We start from the raw sequence: 21722 nt of genomic DNA on the forward strand, positions 1-21722 counted from the left end.
TCTTGTTTCCCAAGATAGCTATAAAGTAGCTTAGGATAGTATTAAACAGCGTAGTAGTAGTAACGTATTCATGAAAAGTTCTCACTCCACCCGCATTTATTCAAATATAGTCAAATATTTATAATTTTAAAATTAATCCTTAAAAAAAAAAGCAAAAAATTATTCTTAAGTCATCTCACAAGCATAACTAGGTATTTTGGGGCAATAGGTACTTTCGGGCTAGATATGTATCTACTATTTAATAAACGCTATCTAAACTAAATACCATTTTTAGGTTTGTTAGTTCTTGAGATTATCGTGTTCAAACCTATATTAGGAAAGATGAATAAAGTTCGGATCTAAGGCTATACCAAACTCTTCAGCTTTATAATATAAGTGTAGGTACCAGATGTTTCTTAAATAAAGATATTTAGGTTCTGTACCTTTCAATTTATTATTTTGATAGAGGAAATCTGTGATCGTAGCAAAGCACGTTCTATTTAAATTGAATTTAACAAAAACGTTCAAAATATAAACGTGTAGAGTGTAGAATTTACACTAATTGGTTTTTATTCATGGCTTTATAATAAATCTAACCGTGTTAAAATATAATACAGATAGGACCGGGAAGTAGGTAATAATATTATAAATGAATTGCATTTTATTACAATCGTTATGTTACAGACCAATCTGAAACGTGTGCAAGGTCGAAACAGCCTGGGCAGAATCGAATTTTCCATTGCTGGAAGAATGAAAATGTCATTATTAAACGACGTTTGTTGCGTTTGTTTTGGTTTATGCGGCTATAGCCCAGTCGGTAAGACTTCGGCCCCCTCTCTGGAGAGACCTGTTCGATCTCTGGCACTCGGCTCATGCCGGCAGTTCTACATTATGTAGCTACTCACAGGCGTTGAACCACTTAGCCTACCCGTACCTACCCTATAATGGGCCGGCAATTATTATTATTATTACTATATATTACGACAATACACACATCGCCATCTAGCCCCAAAGTAAGCGTAGCTTGTGTTATGGGTACTAAGATAGCTGATTTTTTTATGAATATAATACACATCAATACTTATAATATACAGATAAACACCCAGACACTGAAAAACATTCATGTTCATCATACAAACATTATCCAGTTGTGGGAATCGAAACCGACCTTGGACTCAGAAAGCAGGGTCGCTGCGCCACTCGGCCGTCGAATTGATTGACAAAGATGCTGTTGGGAGTGAACACACATCAGGTGTTGAGTATTTTTATATAAATGTGTATTTTCGAGTTTGCATTCAGGAGTTATGAAACTGAAAAGTTCGCTGTGTAAAAGGTAATGCACAAAATAAAAATTTTGAAATGCAAAAGTGTGTAAATAAAGTTCAGTCGTTTGAAATATAATATTTAAACAAATCATGGACTAGTTTGTGAGCCATGATGATTACTTTAAACATGAAGTAAATTTTTTTTAAAGCCATATGTAAAAACCGTATGAAAATCCGTTCCGTAATTTTTGAGTTGTTCGCTCCCAGACTGACGGACGCGGTGGGGACTTTGTTTTATAATATGAAAGGATAAGGCCCCTAACCTTATCCCATTTTTTAGAATTTAAGGATAAGCTTAAGGATTATTAATTTACTTCATTGTTCTGTAAAAGGTCAATTTGATTCACGTGTAGGAATCAATTATTGTACATTAAAAGTATAGTAAGTATAACTGGTAACTACTCGAACAGGAGGTACAGAAAAGTCTAACTTTCTAAACTACCCATATTTGATGCCCCCATTCCCCCCCCGTTTAACATGCTCTGGATTGGGCCCTTAGGCCTAAGAAATGGTCTCAGAAAAAATGTCTGCGCCTACGAATTTTTACACAGCACATGTACGCTCGTGCAAACAGTGGATCCCATGATCCACTGAGTGAGGCCATCCTCACATCCATAGAATAGCATTGTTACTCAGCAGACCACCATTAGGGCAACTGAGAATCTTTCTCTTTAACCCGCAAGTAGAAAAACATGCTACAGTAACGCGGCAAAAATCGGTCTGCATTTAATTTATTTTTACCAACACATTGCAAAAACAAATTAATTGAAGATTCTTTGCTTATACTTGTACTCAGGCGCTTCGGTAAAGACATATACATGAAATTTTGTTAGTAATAAATAAATAAAAGAGAGATAAAAACACATTTTCTATTTGACTTTTTAACTTTTTTGAGAAAAAGCTGTGTTTGTATTATCATTGTACTAAAGTTTTAATTATTGTCTATGAAATATCAATATTAACATTTTTGGGTATAGCCACCCTAAAGCGACGTGGAAAGAAAAAAAAGAAAAATGTCTATTCGCCATCAAAATGGCGTCATCGAAGGAAACCTATTGTTTGTGTGGTCAACCATATAATATTGGACAATTTATGATAGAATGTGACTGCTGCCGCGAATGGTTTCACGGGAGGTAAAGTGGAAAATATTAAAGTTTTTCTGTTAAAGCCATGTTGTGTGTGAGAAAAAATTTAATCAATTTGACAGCACTCGGCTATACGGCCATCATGTTGTAAAGAAATGTTTTCATTAATTCTGTTACGTTAAACCTCTCTAAAACTGGGTACTGTGTGGACAAACTATCAATTTTAAAGTGCCCCAATATCTTTGTAAGGGTTTTAGTTGAATTCCCGTTCCCGGCGTTTGTTTATATTGTCAGTCACCATAGGGCCGCAAAGTGCGTGTTTCTCTAGTCAATAGCATTGTCTTTTATTATTTTCTTTATATCCAAAACACTATAGTCATCACAAATACATTAAAACCTATCTATTAGTTGTTAGAATTCAAATGTAGCCTACAATTATTTTCAAATTATACAAAACAAATAGGCGGGTGGATTGGATTCCTAGTTAAATATATATTTAATGCTTTTTTTTCAGCTGTGTTGATGTAAAAATATACCACTCAGATGATATAGACAAGTATCACTGCCCAAAATGTGCGGAAACCTATGGACCCTCTGTGTGTAAGTGAAAAAACCACTGCTCATATGATTTATTTATTTATGTACAATATATTATTATGCAATAGACATAATAGTGTGTTTTAGTGAACTAATAGCAAATCTTAACATGTTAATTGTGACTGGATAAATTATTGTTCATTGGTCATCATTATTTTATTATTTTCCTTCATTATGAAAATTAAGAGCTTAATTTGCTATACTCCGCGAACAGCAGGAGAATCTGTATGGTGTAATTTATAATCTCTTCAATCAGTACACTCCACACCAAAGGTTGCCAGTGTAAATACAGGCACATGGGGCTTAAAACCTAAGTTGATGGACACAAAATTGCTGTCAAAGTTTACCATACTTCTGTGTGGTATCACTAAAATGTATTCCAATGCTATGAGTCTCTTTATATGCCAGCATGTTTTGGGCAAATTTGAGCTTTATATCAAATAGGATAACTTCTATTTTTCCCTGATGTTACAGTTTTTTGAATATATGAAAATTACTGTGATTGACAGCGTGCAAATCTTTTTGAATAATTTTACGTATTCTGTGTTGTGGGTCAAAATAATATTCTTTTTTTTTGCAGTGAAAATCCCCACCAACAATCACCGAGCAGACAGATACGAGATTGGGGCAGAAACTCGGGCCTCCCAAGCTGGAACTCCAGCCTGGGTGAGAGCCCTGGCCGCCCGTCCCCTGCGCCCAACCTCTGCATCACTGCAACAGATGAGACCACAACATTTCACAGAAGAGTTTGTCAGAGATAATGGTAATCATCTTTTTCTTCTGGAAGCCAGTTACTGAATTGAGTATTGAAAGATCAGAATACAGCTGTCACCACCCCTCCTATTCCCCCGTGGAAATCTCTGTTGTATCCCTAAGTCACCATGGTGGTGACTAAGGGACAACAGAATGGGCAGCAGCGTTTCCCGTGCTACTACTGCCATCTACTGCATCCACCGAGTTACTTAGCTGAAGTTCTCGATTTATATTAAAAAATAAGCTATACTCCGCGAAAACCAGGAGAATCTGTATGGTGTAATTTATATTTTCTCCGATCCCTGGTTCTGGGAATTTATAGTTTCTGAATTTTCTCTGTTCTGGTCCGGTGGAAGGCTAGTTACCGGCAAAGACGTGCCGCTAAGACTGCTATAGTTCATAACGGGTTAGCCGCAAAAATAAGCTTAATTTGCTATACTCCTCCAAAACCAGGAGAATCTATGGTGCAATTTATATTTTCTCCAATCCTCATAACCAAACAGATCTGCAACCAGAGCATCCTCAAAAAATTTGAATAAATGTTTATGTTTAAAGAGTTAGTGACTTAGTCTCTCCCTAATTCTAAGAAAATATAATATCAGTAATAATGCAGAGGTCGTGATCTCTCTGGTGATTGACCATTGTGTAAAAGTGTTGTTTAAAAAGAAGATCTTATATATAACCAAATTAATTTACTGCAAGACAGACTGTAAATAAACAGTTTTTATTTTTACACATTTAAAAGTCAATTTATTCCATAGCCAGTCATTTAAATCTACAAGGTGAATATTAATTGTTGCAGGCTTCACCCGGCCAGTGATATTCAACACCATTGAGGGTTTAGACATGAAGGTACCAAATGCTGCGACTTTCAACGTAAGATCCGTGCTGAGATATTGCGGGGCACAGATGGAGGTATGTGTAATGTGCAAGCAGCATTGTTACAATGCTTTGTTCCAGTCTGAAGGGCGTGGTTGCCGGTGTAAACATAGGCACATGAGGTTTAACCAGTGGTGTGTGTAGAGAGATGCAGACAATATAAAAAGAAAAAAATCCCCAGTACAAGTTATAGAAACTTTGAGGGAGGCTTTTTATAACTCTTACAATGCCTATCTTTGTTTTTTATAACTCATACTGTAGCTTTTTTTTAATTTTATATCATCTGCCCGCTTATCGCATACTCTGTATGCGCCAATAGACATAACCCCTAACCTTAAGGTTGATGGACACAGCACAACACTTTCGGCGACCTTTGCGTAACGGTGAGCGCTGTGTATTTAAGCAGGAGGTTCCGGCTTCGATAACCGCCAGGGGCAATTTTGGAATTTATAATTTCTGAATCTTTCTGGTCTGGTCTGGTGGAAGGCTTTGGCCGTGGCTAGTTACCGGAAAAGACGTGCCGCTAAGCGATTTAGGGTATGACTGCTATACTTCCTAACAGGTTAGCCCGCTACCATATTAGACTGCATTATCAGTACCCACCAGTTGAGATTGCAGTCAACTTGTCAAGGGCTGTAACTTGGAGTAGAATAAAAAAAAACACGTAGGATGTATGCCTTGCATGCCCTTGAAAGTGTCGCTCTGTTTATAAGCGACGCATTTCCAATTAACATCAGGTCGACTATCTGCTTTGTCTATCAATTATTAATTATCAAAAAAAAAAAAATGCTGTTTTTTTTTAAATTTGATTTTTGATTTCCACGATGTCCACTCGAGATATCTTAGTACAAACAAATTTGACCATTTATTGTCTGTCCGTTGTTCGAAGGTGGAAGTGATAGACGTTCGCAAGCAGTCGACCCTCCGGATGCCGCTAGCAGACTACGTGGATTACTTCGAGACCCCGCCTGAACACCGCGACGAGAAAGTGCTGAATGTGCTCAGTTTGGAGTTCACTGACACCAAGTTAGTCGCAGCTAATCCTTTGAGCTGGGCTTCATCACATCAACGCATTGCCGGCCCACCACAGAACACGGGTCTCTTCCTACAATAAGAAAGGGTTAAGGCCGTAGTCCACAAGGCTGGCCCGGTGGGGATTGGTGATCACACACCTTTGAGGCCATTATATAGTATTATGTAGGGAGTTCCACAATATACGGTCCTGGGCCGCTTGCCTCCAGCGGCCCCCAGCGACTCGCCTGATGTCATCTGTCCACCTCGTTGGGGGCCGACCTACGCTGCGTTTATCGGTGCGGGGTCGCCATTCCAGCACCTTACTAATGCAATATATAAAATAACGACGCGGTTGTTTGCTCAATTTTTTACTGGAGCAGACTGAAAATCAGAGCTGAGCATTGTTGCTAATGCACAGCATAAGGCTGAGTTTGCGGCCATTTGCCAATAAGATAAACGTTTAGTTAAAAATCTTGTATCAACAATATTGTATGGCAATTAAGGATTATTAATATTATAAATACATAAAATGAGCCAAAACAACATTAATATGCTTACTTAGATACATAGAGATAAATACACTTAAATATACATTACATAAACACATATTTGCACCGGGCGGACGATTACACCCCGGTAGGGGAGACCAGACGGCCGGCGGTCAGGGCGACGGGCTTAGAAATAGGCGGACTGACTATCCTAGCCGAGTCCAGCAACACCACTTTCTGTATCTTGGCTGCCAGTGAATTGCCACGGAACCCCAGTCGCCTTTTTTGCAGATTGACGGCTGATTGGCGCAGTTTGCAGCCACCCTGCTTTCTGAGCCCAAGGCCGTGGGTTCGATTCCCACAACTTCAAAATGTTTGTGTGATGAGCATGAATGTTTTTCAGTGTCTGGGTGTTTATGTGTATATTCTGAGTATTTATTTATAAAAATATTCGTCAGTCATTTTAGTACCAACAACACAAGCTACGCTTACTTTGAGGCTAGATGGCGATGTGTGTATTGTCGTAGTTTTAAAGTTTTTTTTTTTTAGATATAACTATAGGGATGATTCCGGCGGAATCCACGTGCCACATGGCAGTAACCTCGTGAGATAGATTAAGATAGTTACGTTTTTTCTCGGTCTCAGCTCTCACGAGGCTCTCGTCAAACAGTCATTGAGAGATAAATTTAAAGATTTTAAAAAAATTACAGTGAATAGTCAGTACATATTTGAAAATTTAATGTACGTTCATAAAAACATTTCTTAATTTAAGAAAAAAATTATTTAACTGCAATAATTTAAACATTAGAAGTAAGAATAAACTTACAGTGCAATATACTAGGTTACATAAAATTCATAATTCGTTAGGAAATTGCATACAATTCTACAATAAACTACCAATTGTCATCTTGGAGATGTCTCTTAAAAAGTTCAAAGTTTGTATTAAACGTAAGCTTATAGAAAAGTCCTATTATAGTATAAAGGACTACGTAATCGATCAAAAAGCTTGGGTGTAAATTATTGCTCTAACCAGGTTGCTCTTCTAATAATTTAAAAATAAAAAAATTAAAAATAAAAATAGTTTATTTGGGTAAATTTAAAATGACATTGTGAAATGGTGATAACAAGAAAAAAAAAAAAACACCCGGCTAAGTTTGTTGTGGGCTTCTCTTAGACCAGGACGCGTTTGGAACCCTCGTAGCTTTAGTTTTAAGTTAACGAATGTGGTGATCGCAATCATCTCACTACCACTACTTGAATAAAGATATTTTTGACTTTGACAAACACCCCAGACTGCGCCCGGTCCAATATCACAATATCTTCTTAGCCAGGATCGTCGTATCGGTATCGTCGGTTATTATTATTAATTTTGACCTCGTATCGCCAAAGGAGTGTAGTTTTTTTTAACTGGAACAACTGTACCCAGCATGTGCGCGCTGGTGTCGCCGCCCGGCCTGGCGCGGCGGCTGGACTGGGCGCAGGGCGCGTGGCCGGCGGGCGGCGAGCCCGCGCGCCCGGCCGTGCAGCGCTACTGCCTGATGTCGGCGCGCGCCTCCTACACCGACTTCCACGTGGACTTCGGCGGCACCACCGTGTGGTACCACGTGCTGCACGGCCGGAAGGTACGCCACACTTCGCAGCCCTAGCTTCCGCGGCTGAGTTTGTCACCCCCCGAGCCTTGGGTCGAGCTCGGCGAACGTAGTTATCACCATCACACCATACTATGAAAATTAGGGTTAACTTGCTGTACTCCGCGAACAGCAGGAGAATCTGTATGGTGTAATTTATAATTTTTTTAATCCTTATACTCCACACCGAACAGGTCTTCGGTAATCCAAACCATCTACGCAAGTTTCGCTCCGAATTTCGCTTTATTTGAACATATTCTTATTCATGTGTGTTCAGGTGGGAAGGTGGGAAGGGCTTAGATAGATAAGGTGGGGATAATAAAGATATAAAAGGCGAAACATTTCGTAAATTTTTCACTAAACGTAAAGTCAACATCTATTTCATGGTATTCCGCAAGTAACGCCTGCTTCTATCCAATACCATGGACTCACATTTATGCAAACATATCTCGGTATATATCCGCGCGTGCGTGGGTGTGCGTCCGCGTGTGTGTGTGTCTGTTTGCATGTGAGAGTGTGTGTGTGTGTGCGTCATCATATTTCCCGAAGGCATTTTGATTTTGTTTTTTGTTTGACTTGTGAATTAGTCGGGAGTGTTCTTTCTTAGCTACGTTAGTCTTAGCTCTTCACTACGGACATAACTTCTGTGAATGTAACTATTGCTTTATTATCAAAACTAAGCTTAATTTGCTATTATATATTATTATATTATTGTTAAGTAACAATTATTCGTTGTATATAAAGTCAACATCTCCTGAGGATGCTCCGGTTTCGGAGCGAAACGTCCGAAGATCTGTTTGGTGTGGAGTAGGATTGAAGAAATTATAAATTACGCCATACAGATTCTCCTGCTTTTCGCGGATTATAGCAAATTAAGCTTAATTTTGATAATATATGATGGATTTCCGCAAAGTAACGCCTGCTTCTATCCAATATTCAATAACGATTGCTTTACTTGAAGTTGCACACAGCGATGTTCTCAAAACCAAAACTGCTGTTATTTTACCTGTTTCATTTTTTTTTCAGATATTCTACCTCATCCCGCCTACAACCACAAACTTGGCGTTGTACCAGCAGTGGAGCGCTGCTAACAATCAGACTGAAAGATTCTTTGGTGATATGGTGAGTTGGCAACATTACTGATCCGCGTTATCATACTCATACACGTAAAGTCACATCCTGTTGGTCTACATTTTTTTTAATCTTCTAAACTTTATGTTCAAATAACCTGTTGTTGCCAGATTTATTATTTATTTATTTATTGATACAAAATATAACATATTTTATGAGTTCTTCGCACCTTTAAGCCTTGTCCGGGTTCCTATTAAAGAACAGATTAGGTACTTAAATCATACTTAAATTCTAAAATAAAACGAAACAACAGTCATCATGCCCGCAATGTAGGTATGCGAGAAAACATATTGTTGGAGTATAACGGTTCGATTCCCACAACTGGAAAATGTTTGTGTGATGGGCATGAATGTTTCTAAGTGTCTGGGTGTGTATATGAATACTTTCATAAAAAAAAGTTGTGTTAGTTACACCATTTGTAACTCAAGAACGGCTGGACCAATTTTTATGATATTAGATTGTTTGAATTCCTCTTAGACCGGAATAGGATAATAAGTATTAAAATATAACATTCATAAAATAAAAAAAAAATGATCCGCGTTACTAAGTTCGCCGAGACAGCTAACTATTCATAAAAATATTCATCAGTCATCTTAGTACCCATAACACGAGCTACGCTTACTTTGGGGCTAGATGGTGTTGTTTGTATTGTCGTAGTGTATTTATTTATAAAAATAAAATAAAATATGTAGTGTTATTTGGCTCAACCCGTGTGCTCCAGGTGGAATGGTACGGCACGGCGGAGCTGGGCGCCGGCGAGACGTTGTTCATCCCCACGGGCTGGATCCACGCCGTGTACACGCCGTGCGACTCGCTGGTGTTCGGCGGAAACTTCCTGCATTCCTACGCGATCGAAATGCAGTTGCAGTGAGTACTGAGCAGGGTTCGGAAACATCCGATATTTATTGTATATATCGGATATATCCAGTGGCGTGCATAGAGCGTATGCACAGGGTATACAGATGATATAACATGAAGAAAGTCTCCAGTACGAGTTAATAAAAAACTTACGGATAGGCGTTGTAAGAGTTAAAAAAGCCTACCCTTAAGTATTTATAACTGGTACTGGAGATTTTCTTCTATTTATATAATCTGCATAGACTATATAAATTACATAATGTCGGTACACCGGCAGGAGAATTTGGCATTTTTTTCTAATTTATACTTTTCATGGAGATACTAGTTCGTTGAATAAACTGTTTTCTTTTTTATTCTTATGGTATTATAATAAATACGACGTTTAATTTAAATGAAAAATATGAGGAGATAAACTAAACTAAAGTCAAATATACACTATTATTAATCACACGAAGTGTTGGATTCATTGTGTCTTATACCTATTTAATAGTAATAATAATTTATTTTATTTCATATAGAAAAATGTGTACATCAGGAATCTCCTTATGGACTAGACAGTGATACTATTGATTTTATAATAAAGGATCCAATGTCATTACGTTCTAAATCCATACTAAAATATCATCATACATAACATTTGTTCGACGTAGGTACTACATCATGTACGAATAAAACTGCACTAAGGCCCGGCACTTCGTTATAAAAGGCCAAATTCTCCTACGGATGTACGCCGCACGCGGCGTCCTTTGGTAGCGCAGCGGGGCCTTTGACAAAATCGGCACGCTGCACGGGCCAAGGCGGCACGGCACAAAAGCGACCGTATCTAAGCAAATGGACATTATACTTTTTTGATTTATTAAAAATATCACTTACAATTTTATAAATTGAAAATGCATATAAAAATTTTCGGAACCGACAGAATTTGAACCTGCGACTCTCTGACTCTCAAGCCGCGATTGCCTGAGAGTCGCAGGTTCAAATCCTAAAATTTTTATATGCATTTTCAATTTATAAAATTGATAATTCCTCTGTTTAATAAATTAAAAAAGTATAATGTCCATTTGCTACGGTCGCTTTTGTGCCGAGCCGCCTTGGCCGGTGCCGCGTGTTGTTAAAAGTGTAGGTAAAAAACACTAATAAAAAAATGATATCACTTGCACTTCGACGGTGAAGGAAAACATCGTGAGGAAACCGGCATGCCTGAGAGTTCTCAAAGGTGTCTGGAGTCCTCCAATCCGCACTGGGCCAGCGTGGTGGAGTACGGCCTTAACCCCTTCTCATTGTGGGAGAAGACCCGTGCCCTGTAGTGAGCCGATAATGGGTCGATATAATTCATTCATTCAGAATATTGGCAAGGGTACAGAATTGACACAATAAACATGGTGCCAGGATAACTGTTGCAGTAGTATAGATCCCATTACCAGAAATGGACAGTTTTGCGTCGCTATGTCAAACGTTTTTTTATTTTTAGGATCTACGAAATCGAGGGTCGCGTGGAGACGCCGATGATGTTCAGATACCCTCTGTTCGAAGCGCTGCACTGGTACGCGGCGGCTCAGTTGTTGACAACCCTGCGACGGCATAACGAAGAGACACAGGTTTGTGGTTTTTATTAAATCTAATGACCTTCAACATTTATTTTATACTACCTTCTGCTCGCGACTTCAGAATTGGGTTGGTTGGAAAAAATTAACAGATTTTACAGTTTTTAAATATAATAATCTTGTATATTTTTTAAATCTTGTACGTGTTTTGTAAAGTATTAAGTTTATGTTTACAGGATGAAGACTTCACAATAAGTGAGAGCTGCGTGACGACTCCTCCTGCGGAACTGCCCGCCCTGTTGCTGAGGGGGATCAAGATATTGGCTAATGCCCTCAAGGAGTGGCACGCACTCAAAAGTGTGAGTCTTTTACTCTCTTTTGTAGCTTTACTTTAGCACATGCTGAGAGAAGAAAGAAATCGCAAAGTAACGCCTGCTTATAACCAAAATCTGTTTTCTTTCAGACGGATTCGTCAAAACGTGACAATGTACCCAAATGCTTGAACTCCGGGCAACTTGTCAGGGAGTTATGCAAGGAGTTGCGCACTTTGGAGAAGCGGAGTACTAGTAATAAGGATAAGGTAATATTTATTTATTATTATTTTTATAGTTCCTAAAAGAAAAAAAGCCAGCACGGCTAGCATGGGCAGGAGACAATTATATCCCTGGGTAAAGGATATAAATTTATCTTCTCCCACAGCTTAATAAACTCTCAGAGCACTGGCGCAGAAGTGGAAATAATATCCAAATAATAAATGTGTATTAGTAAACGGGGGTAAACTTCTCCTGTACCATGTTCCAGTGATTTAGCAGGTGGGCACGTTAATTATATCCCTTGTCAGGGGATATAATTTTTATCTCCCGCCCGTGCTAGCCTTTGCAGGCCTCAACCTGGATGGATTCTGGTGAACCTTGAGGCTCAACTAAATTGGCTACACGTGGGTTCCAACCGCGCCCTGGTCTAAAAAGAAGCCCACAACAAACTTAGCTGGTTGTTTTCTTTTGTTATCACCATCCCTCACTGTCACTTAAAACTATTAACTTTTAATAGTTAATAGTAGAAACCATTCACATAAATGGTATAAACTTCTAATGTATATAATATGTAAGTTTATGTTTTTTGCAGGATTCAAAAGGCAAGAATGTCTCACCTAACAAAGCACACAGTAAAAAACAAGCCACACCAAAAAAATCACTGAAACTGACATTACCCAAACCAATAATGCATATGCAACCGAACGGTGATTTTGATGACAAAGTGTACCCTGAGAAATTCTACGTAGACAATAAAGAGGTTGTCTACCCCGAACGATTCATACAGGATGTTAAATATGTAACTAGTGATGTCAAATATGTAAACAGTGGTGTTAAATATGTGGACAATAGTGTTAAGTACATAGACAGTGGTGTTAAATTTGTGGACAATAACGTTAAATATGTGGAAAACGATGTTAAAGTTGTGACTGGCGAAGTTAAGTTTATGAACGGCGTACCTGATGTTAAATATAGTTTGGAGAAGGAGTTTTCTGAAAAATATGCATACCAGAACTATGAAGAGGTCACATATCAGGATGGGAATGGGTATGTGGACAGACAGGACAAGAAAACTGCCTTGAAAATTAAGTTGAAGTAAGTTATTTAGATTATCAAAATAAACTTTGTGTTGCATGTCTTCTGAATGTTTGTACAAACCTCCTAATGTCTAGTTATTAACATATATAATATGGCAAGTAAAATAATTTTAATATTTATAACTAGTTGTGCCTAGTTGTGTTAACTGTTGTTAATTTCACCCCAGGTATCAACACAGTATAGACAGAAAGACGATATTTGATGTAAAAATATTCTTTCTTATAAATTTAAAATGTATATTAAATTGTCATCTCTTGTTTTAAACGTGTGTCATTGTCATATGAACCGGTGACAAAAAAAACTAGATCGAAACTGCAACGTTTCCTATTAGAGGACACTCCAGTCGCTATAAGACTGGTCTGAGAGGCATATACTAATTTCGGCATCGACGGTAGGAGAGCCGTAGCTTAATTGGTGAAAGCTCTCAGGCCGCGATTGCCAGAGAGTCGCACGTTCAAATCCGGTCAGATCCGAAAATTTTTATATGCATTTTAAATTTATAAAATTGATAAGTGTAGGTAAAAATACTAATAAAAATTATAAAATTTAAAAATATACTATTCCTGTAAACCACCCTTGGATATATGTTTTTTCAACATAAAATATTCTTCTTCTTATTTGGGTCTTTTATGCATGTATAGTACATCTGGAATACAGGTCGTAATTATGAAGTTTCACGTAGTTTCAAGTTATCAGTTTCAGAACATTATGTCTCGTGTACAGGAAACAAGTATCGTTTTAGTACATCTCACATACAGCTCGCAAGTAGCATTTAAGCACGTTAAGTTCGTCTTGCATACAGGAAGCAAGTGTCGTTTATGCAAGTTTAGAACGTCTCGTTAACGGGTCGAAATTATCGCCGTCGTATGCATAATGAATTCCCACTTACATATACGTCCATGGCAACCCCTTCTTTACACATAATTGTATTACCCTATCAATGTTTGGTCAATGTGACAGCAAACTAAACATTTAACGTTTCTCACACCAACCATTCTCTATTCCAGCAACTCGCCATCATCATCACGCGAGGAACCTCCACCATACAGCCTCCCGGAACATTCAATCCTCAAATCCCATCTAATAAGAACAGAGCGCACCCTCAAGCCCATCCAGCAATGGACAATATCGAAGAAGGATATTGGGGACTACCACGAGGAGCAGATCCTGTTCACCAATGAGAACCTGCAGACCAACATACGGGTTGAGGGGCAGGAGATGAACTATGGGGCAGGTTTGTTAATTTTTTTAATGTAATTAATTCATCATCGTCATCATATCAACCCATTACCGGCCCACTATAGGGCACGGGTGTCCTCTCCAAATGAGAAGGGTGTATTCCATATTCCACCACACTGGCACGATACGGATTGGGGGCTTCACACGTCTGAGAACATTATGGAGAACTCTCAGGCTTGCAGGTTTCCTCACGATGTCTTCCTTCACCGTTTAAGCAAGTGGTATTTTAATCGCTTAAACGCCCATAACTTAGAAAAGTATGGTATGGTAGAGCTGGGATTCGAACTCGGCTCTCTGGAAGTGAAGTGGAAGTCGAAACCACTGGGCTATCACCGCTTATTACATAAATATTAAAAATATTAATGTCTGACAAAAAAAAGCAAATAGTTCGTACACACACCTGGTGTTAAGTGATTAAGGTGTTCTTCTGATGGGAGCGTGGGATACTTTGGCCAAGGTTAGTTACCGAAAAAGCCGGGTCGCCAAGCAATTTCACGTTACGGTACGATGTCGCGTAACAACCGCTCAGGGGTATGGATTTAATATAACTACCCCTAACAAGTCAGCTTGTTACTATCTTGGACTATTTAATAAATTTAAAATGCATATAAAAATGTTCGGAACCGACAAGATTTGAACCTGCGACTCTCTGGCAAGCGCGGCCTGAGCGCTTTGACAACTAAGCTACGGCTCTCCAACTACCGATGCCGAAATTAGTATATGCATTTATATAAGTCTTATAGTGACCTTTATAAAATTGGTATTTCCTCTAAGTGCAGATAAAAACACTATAAAACTACTACTTCATCACTTGCCAGCTGGTGAGATTGCAGTCAAGGAAAGTTAGCTAGCAGACGATAAAGGTTATATTATATTCCAGGAATGTATTCAGCAGAGGACATGCAGCAAGAGTACCAGTACGGCGACACCGCGCGCGCTGGGTACCAGCAGATTTACCAGCAACCCGACCTGGCCTACAGCGAGCCCTCCTATCAGCGATACCCTGAAGTGGAACACCAGGTAACCATCAGCATCACATACCGGGCACAGAATTAAGAATATGCAGAACCCTCATTCAGCCGTTATTGCATGAAGTGCATTGTGTTCAAAAACAGTGAAAACGCCCCGCGCACGTCTACATTCAAGCTTGCGGAATGTTGCTGGCTCAAAAACTTTTTCTCATTTTCCCCAATTACGTAAAGTTTCGAACATTAGAGGTAACTTTTTTGAAGTTATATTTCTTCTGGCGCGTTAGGGAAAAATGGTGAGAATAAATTTTTACAATGCGCACGCACACCGTCACTAAAAACCGACACCATGATGTTAACTATAGTCTACATTTTAGTTTTCTAAAAAAGTTTTTCTCAAACAATACCTTTTTTCTATTGTTAGTGTAGTTTTTTCTACAAACGTAGAATAAGGCGAAAGATAAAATTTTTGAAAAGATCTTTATCTTATTACGCCAAAGAAATACAACTTCTAACGCGTGTACATAGCATTGACAAAGCGTCATGTAAACTTATTTTGACAAAATATTTAACAAAAAATGTAACTCACCAATGTTCAGTGAGTTTTTTCCTCAAAGCTGTGGCTTAATCACATTCTTCATTTCTTTTTCTAATCGTAGGCAGTGAAACAGGGTATGCTCTGCATCATCACATGGGTGTTCACAATACATGCAATCACTACTAACTGTCAACATGGAACAAAGTGACTAAGTGTACAATTCGTGAAAAACACTACTAAAGTGGAGCGGTTTTTTGATTCTTCAATATCAGTGGTGTACACGGTTTCTCTATGTTCTTGAATGTGTTTAATTAGATTATATGGAAAGATTAATATGCTTTATTATGATTTAATTTTTTTATGTGGTGATTCCTTAGGAAATAAATTTTCAAATTCAAAATTTCGTGATAACTTGGTTCGCCAACAAACCTAAAGCTACGAGGGTTCCAAACGCCCTGGTCTAAGAAGATTGCACACAACAAACTTAGCCGGATAATTTTTTTTTTGTTATCACCATCCCACAGTTAATGAATTGTAAGCTATGGAGTTAGAGTAATTCACACCCAAGCTATATTATCGTTTAAGTAATCCTTAACATTATAATATTTTTTTTTTTTTTTTTTTTTTTTTTAAAGTATATAGACAAGTGCTTGACTGCAATCACACCTGATGGTAAATGATGATGCAGCCTAAGATGAAGCGCGCTTGCCTAGAAGATGCCTATTCACTCTTGATTTGAAGGTACCCAGATTATAGGTATCAGGGAAGACGGAAGATGGGAGGGCATTCCAGGCCTTTGCGGTGCGGATCAGAAAGGAAGAAGCAAAACGCTTCGTACGTGTTGATGGTATTTCAACCACGTAACGGTGCAGATTCTTTCGGTGCCTCGCAGTTCGATGGTAGAAAGGAGATGGTTTGACCAAATCGAATAGCTCCTGAGCACACTCTCCGAAATGTATCTATATGATTTTTCTGTAAGCTTACGTTTTATATAAACTTTACTTTATACTTTATTTATATATATATTTACTTTACTATACTTATGCACCACTTCAGTACGTCATAATTCTGTTACACGTTGTATAGCCCTGCTCAGTCTGAGAAGCACTTGACGTTTCAAAAGTGCTTATATCAGGCCTACTTGGGTGTCCGGTAATGTGTGATGATGATCATAAATTGATGATGATGATGATAAAGTTCGAGTTGTTTCCCACAGCAGGCGGCGAGCTACAGTGGCAACCCGGCGACGTTCGCCCACACCCAGCTGCCGTCGTACGACGCGGCGGTCGCCCACCAGTATCAAACCACCAACTATGTAAGTTTGTCTTTTAACCGACTTACAAAAAAAGAGGAGCTTCTCAATTCTGTTGTTTTTTTTATTGTTTGTTACCTCAGAACCGCGATCATTTTTAAGCCGATTTGTACAATTATTATTAGCAACTAGCTGACCCGGTGAACTTTGTACCACCTCAGAATAAATCAACCCCGACGCACACTGAAAGACATTCATGTTTGTTTTTCAGTGGCTGGGTGTTTGTCTGTAATATTATACATAAATATTTAAATCTGACATCTTAGTATACGTCATAACACAAGCTACGCTTACTTGGGCTAGACTTGAAAACGTCAACACCCACTGACAAAGTATTTTTGAAATTCCACCCTAAAAATGACTAACTTTTATAGATACCCTATCTATAAAAGTTCGTCATTTTTCAAGTTACATATAGAAAAAAAGTTTTCTTGAAAATTCTAACCCCAAAGGAGAGACAGAATTAAACTTTTCATGAAAGTCTTTTATTTTACACGTTTTGTCTTCACGAAATTCGGTATTTTCGCTTAGAGTTACAATCGAAAAGGATTTTTATCGCAGTTTTAAAAATTTTAACTATAGGCCAGACGAAGAACGCGTAGCTACATCTACAAATGTATAAAGTTGAAACGAATAACTTATTCCACAGGTGGTGGAAGAACAAAAGCCAGTCGTGCCAGCGCCACCGGCGAACGAGAGTCCGCTACCGGTACGCAGGTCCGAGCGTCCGGTACGCAGGCGCGTGTCCAGTACGTACGAGTACGAAGACGCGGACTTGTATATAGACGAGGCTCCGCCTCCCACGCGGCGGAGGGCCCCCAAGCCACGCCATCAAAGGCACCAGGCGCATAGGAACCCAGGTAAGACCGAAAGCTCTTCTCTTTTATATGGCAAATATAAAGATAAGTGCCCCTCAGCGAGAGAAAAAACTTGTATAAAATTAAAAACTCCTTCCTTTCAAGTAAGCCTACTTTATAAGCACTTCTTAAAACACCAAGTCATTCTGTTTGTAGTGATTCTACCACTGGTTCGGAAGGCAGACTCTACCGAGGAGAAACCGGCAAGAAACTTAGCAGTTACTCTTTTCTAACATCATTTTACAATTTAACAATAATTGTTCTATCTTGTGTGAAAGGAAGGTGCGGTCTGCTTCCAAGGAACCGCATTAAGAAATTATTATGGGCTATATAACTTTTTTATTTTCTTCTAAGGTTTAATATAAATAAGAGATTAAAGTTAATTTATTAGAACGCGTAAAACTCCGTAATTATCAGTCCGATTTTAGAAATCTTTTTTTTCGTATTTGACATCCCTATTGTCGAGAGTGGTTATATATACTATCAATTTGTTGTAGTATTTTAACACCACTCTACGAGCTAAGTAGGACGAGTCAACGCGGTGGGTGTAGATCCGCGCTAAAAAGTTTTTATATGAAACTTATGGTATTTCTGTCGTCGAAGTCGCGGGGCATCCGCTAGTGCTTTAGTATTTCGTTACGTACTACCCATTGGTTGTCCGCATACATGTCATAGATAGTATTCTGCACATTGACAGATAATATTGCCTGTCTAATAAACAAATTTAGTAAAAGCACGTGCCCAGATTTTGCGTCAAAGATGTCACATATATTATATTTTTACTCTTATCTTCAAAACATTAATCCCTGCTTATCTGAAGGCCCAGAAAGGCACTGAGAGTAGGGTAAGCACTGCTTATATGTATATATGGCGCCATGCACGCCATTGGGTATAGCTGTTTATGAAAGTGTGTTGTTGCAGCAACAAACAGCAGCGCGTACCGACAACAACAGCAACCCCCGCCGCAGCCGGTGCCGGCGGCGCGGCCGGTGCCCGCCAACGGCATCGAGTCGCTCATCCAGGCATCCGTCTTGGCCGAAGACCAGCCCGTTAATGACACGTGAGTCAACAAGCCAGGTTATAGCGTCCCTCAGCTTGGCACACAGGCGTCGATCGATGATGTAATTAAACAATTGGAGGACTCACTTAAAACTGTAACCATTAAATATGAGCTATCACAAAGGCAGATTGATGAACAAATTCTGGCAGCTGATGAGTTGTTAGCCCTAGGTACCTACAACATGGCTCGCTTTGAGTCTTTAGCAAATAAATGTAACTGTACTCATGAGATACCTATGACTAACCTAAAATTATGTGATACAGTATCTTCCAACCAATTAGAAACATGCCTGGAGCAGTGCTCAACTGTCATACCAGACCCTTCACCTTTATTAAAAAGTATGCCTGAAAAACAGACAATTATATTTTCCGACATGTTAGGTAAAGGTTTTGGACCTATTATGAACCATTACCTTGATCACTCAGTGACTAATAGATGTTCACCGGGGGCTAGTTTCGATTATCTTATTAATAGTTTGAATAGTGACTATTTAGATGAAAATAAAAATGTTGTTCTCTTAATAGGAGACAGTTTGAATGTCAAAAAGCATCAAATTATAAGATGCATTGATAAATTACTAGCTTTACATAGTAAAACTCAATGTAAATTCGTTATGTGTGCCTTTCCTTACTGTGGCACATTTAGTTCAAAGCAGAATGAACATATTTATAATTTAAATTTATTAATTTATAACCTGACATGCCGTCATAGTGACGCAGTTTTTTATTTTGACATCAATAAATCCATGTCATCCCTATTGTCTAGAGATAGTTTAATTTTATCTAAGAAAAGTAAGCATCACTTGGCATCTTTACTAGCTTACAACTTAAATGATACTGTTACAAGTATTGTAACTAAGTCTATTGACACCTCTACATATTGTACTTCAAGTACCACCAATATTTCTAATATTGACCCTAGTACTTGTTCTAGTACTATAATTAATTCAAATAGTTATTTAAACTAGACAGTGAGACAACGGGGAAGCTCTGTAATATGAACATTGTACATCAAAACATACAGAGCTTCACCGGCAAAGAATTAGAAATAGAACTGTTTGTTGAAAAATTCAATATACACATATTGTGTATAACTGAGCATTGGCTCACTGGAGCACAAATAGCAGTTAACATCAATAACTTCAAAATGTCAAGTGTGTTCTTTAGAAAGACTGCTATTCATGGTGGATCCTTAATTTTTGTACGCAATAATATAACATGTAAGGAGCGAAAAGATATAGTTAGTCTTTCTGTGGAGCGCATAATTGAACTGTCTTGTGTGGAGCTGGAGCGTTTTATAATAGTGTGTGTGTACCATCCCCCCTCAGGTGATTTCAACCAATTCGAGGATGTAATGGAAGATGTCCTTAAGCGATTGTGTATGTCTACTAAAAATGTAATAGTATGCGGGGATTTCAATGTTGATATCTTATTACATAATACTACTACGACTAGGTTGTTAAACTTATTTAAATGCTTTAATTTGAATAATGCTTTCGATGAACCTACTAGAATCACAGCAACTTCAGCATCTTGTTTAGATAATATTTTTTTTAACTGTGATATCTTAGGTAAATCGATATTAAACAATTTAAGGTCAGATCATTGTGGCCAACAAATTACTGTTGTTGGTACAAATAGAAATAAACATATTGTTAAGTACAGGCCGATAACTCAGAGTAAACTGACGCGATTTGAAGGTGAAATATCAGCCAAAATTCCTGCTCTCTTTTTTGAAAACTGTCATCCCGACAATCTTTATCGTACGCTTTTCAATGAAATAGAAAGTGCATTTAATAAAGTATTTACTTTTAAATACATAGATTCTAATAAAAAAATGAGGTTTAGTGATTGGGCGACAATAGGCATTTACAAAAGCAGGGATAAGTTGTATGAGCTATATGATGAAAAACAATACAATCAGACTCCAACCTTCCTTGAATATGTAAAAAGTTACTCCAAAACATTTAAAAATGTTTGTAGACAAGCTAAGTCGCTATACATTAAAGATCGGATAGTAAAATCTGAAAACAAAATACAAACAACCTGGAAAATTGTTAATAATGAATCTGGGATAACTAAATCTCGAGACGGAAATTTTGAATTAATTATTAATAATAATATGGTAACTACTGATACAGAAGTTGCTAGTACTTTTGAAAACTTTTTTCAGAATGTTCCTATTTTGTTAACAGATTCACTAAATTCCTCACCTACTGCAGCTCAGAATTTATTAAGAGGCAACATTAATGAGTGCAAAGTTTTATTTCATTTCAAACATATAGATGCATCGGATATCAGTAAAAACTTCAAGTTGTTAAAATTAAAGAAAACAGGTGATATATGGGGAATGTCGGTAAAGGTAATATCTCAAATTATTGACGTCATTGCTCCTCTTTTAGCCATAATTTTCAATGAATGTGTTGATTTAGGTACTTTCCCGAACCTAATGAAACATAGTAAACTCATTCCTCTATTTAAATCTGGTAATAAAAATGATATAAACAATTACAGACCTATCTCAATCTTACCAGCTCTTAGTAAGATATTTGAAAAAATTATATTAAATCAACTCTTATATCATTTTAATGTAAATAACTTACTACACCCTGAGCAGTATGGCTTCACTAAAGGTCGTAGCACAACGGACGCAGGCGCTAAATTTATAAAACATGTTTATGATGCCTGGGAATGTTCACAGAACGCCATGGGTGTTTTTTGTGATCTATCTAAAGCTTTCGATTGTGTTGATCATAAAACCTTGCTTCTTAAGCTAAGCCACTATGGTATCCAAAACGTTGCACTAAATTTGGTTGCCTCTTATCTCAGCAATAGAA

General features: G+C 38.0%; 1 protein-coding gene across 2 annotated transcripts in view; it reads left to right on the plus strand.

Annotated features, from left to right (window-relative positions):
* The first annotated feature begins 2324 nt into the window (after positions 1-2324).
* The window catches only part of LOC120634461 (lysine-specific demethylase phf2-like), a 32863-nt gene continuing 13465 nt past the window's right edge, over positions 2325-21722 (plus strand). Inside the window, exons 1-17 of one of the 2 annotated variants that reach the window (XM_039905044.1) lie at positions 2325-2437; positions 2904-2989; positions 3567-3749; positions 4542-4654; positions 5508-5644; positions 7547-7742; positions 8775-8870; positions 9601-9746; positions 11209-11335; positions 11518-11640; positions 11745-11861; positions 12407-12909; positions 13920-14146; positions 15032-15171; positions 16874-16972; positions 17619-17829; positions 18748-18886. In XM_039905044.1, coding sequence (XP_039760978.1) covers positions 2337-2437; positions 2904-2989; positions 3567-3749; positions 4542-4654; positions 5508-5644; positions 7547-7742; positions 8775-8870; positions 9601-9746; positions 11209-11335; positions 11518-11640; positions 11745-11861; positions 12407-12909; positions 13920-14146; positions 15032-15171; positions 16874-16972; positions 17619-17829; positions 18748-18886 — 2744 coding nt within the window. In that variant the 5' untranslated portion in view covers positions 2325-2336. The remainder of the gene's footprint in view (positions 2438-2903; positions 2990-3566; positions 3750-4541; positions 4655-5507; positions 5645-7546; positions 7743-8774; positions 8871-9600; positions 9747-11208; positions 11336-11517; positions 11641-11744; positions 11862-12406; positions 12910-13919; positions 14147-15031; positions 15172-16873; positions 16973-17618; positions 17830-18747; positions 18887-21722) is intronic. The other variant, XM_039905043.1, reaches the window with a different exon arrangement.

Source organism: Pararge aegeria, chromosome 24, assembly GCF_905163445.1.
Source record: "Pararge aegeria chromosome 24, ilParAegt1.1, whole genome shotgun sequence".
NCBI classification, from domain to species: domain Eukaryota; kingdom Metazoa; phylum Arthropoda; class Insecta; order Lepidoptera; family Nymphalidae; genus Pararge; species Pararge aegeria.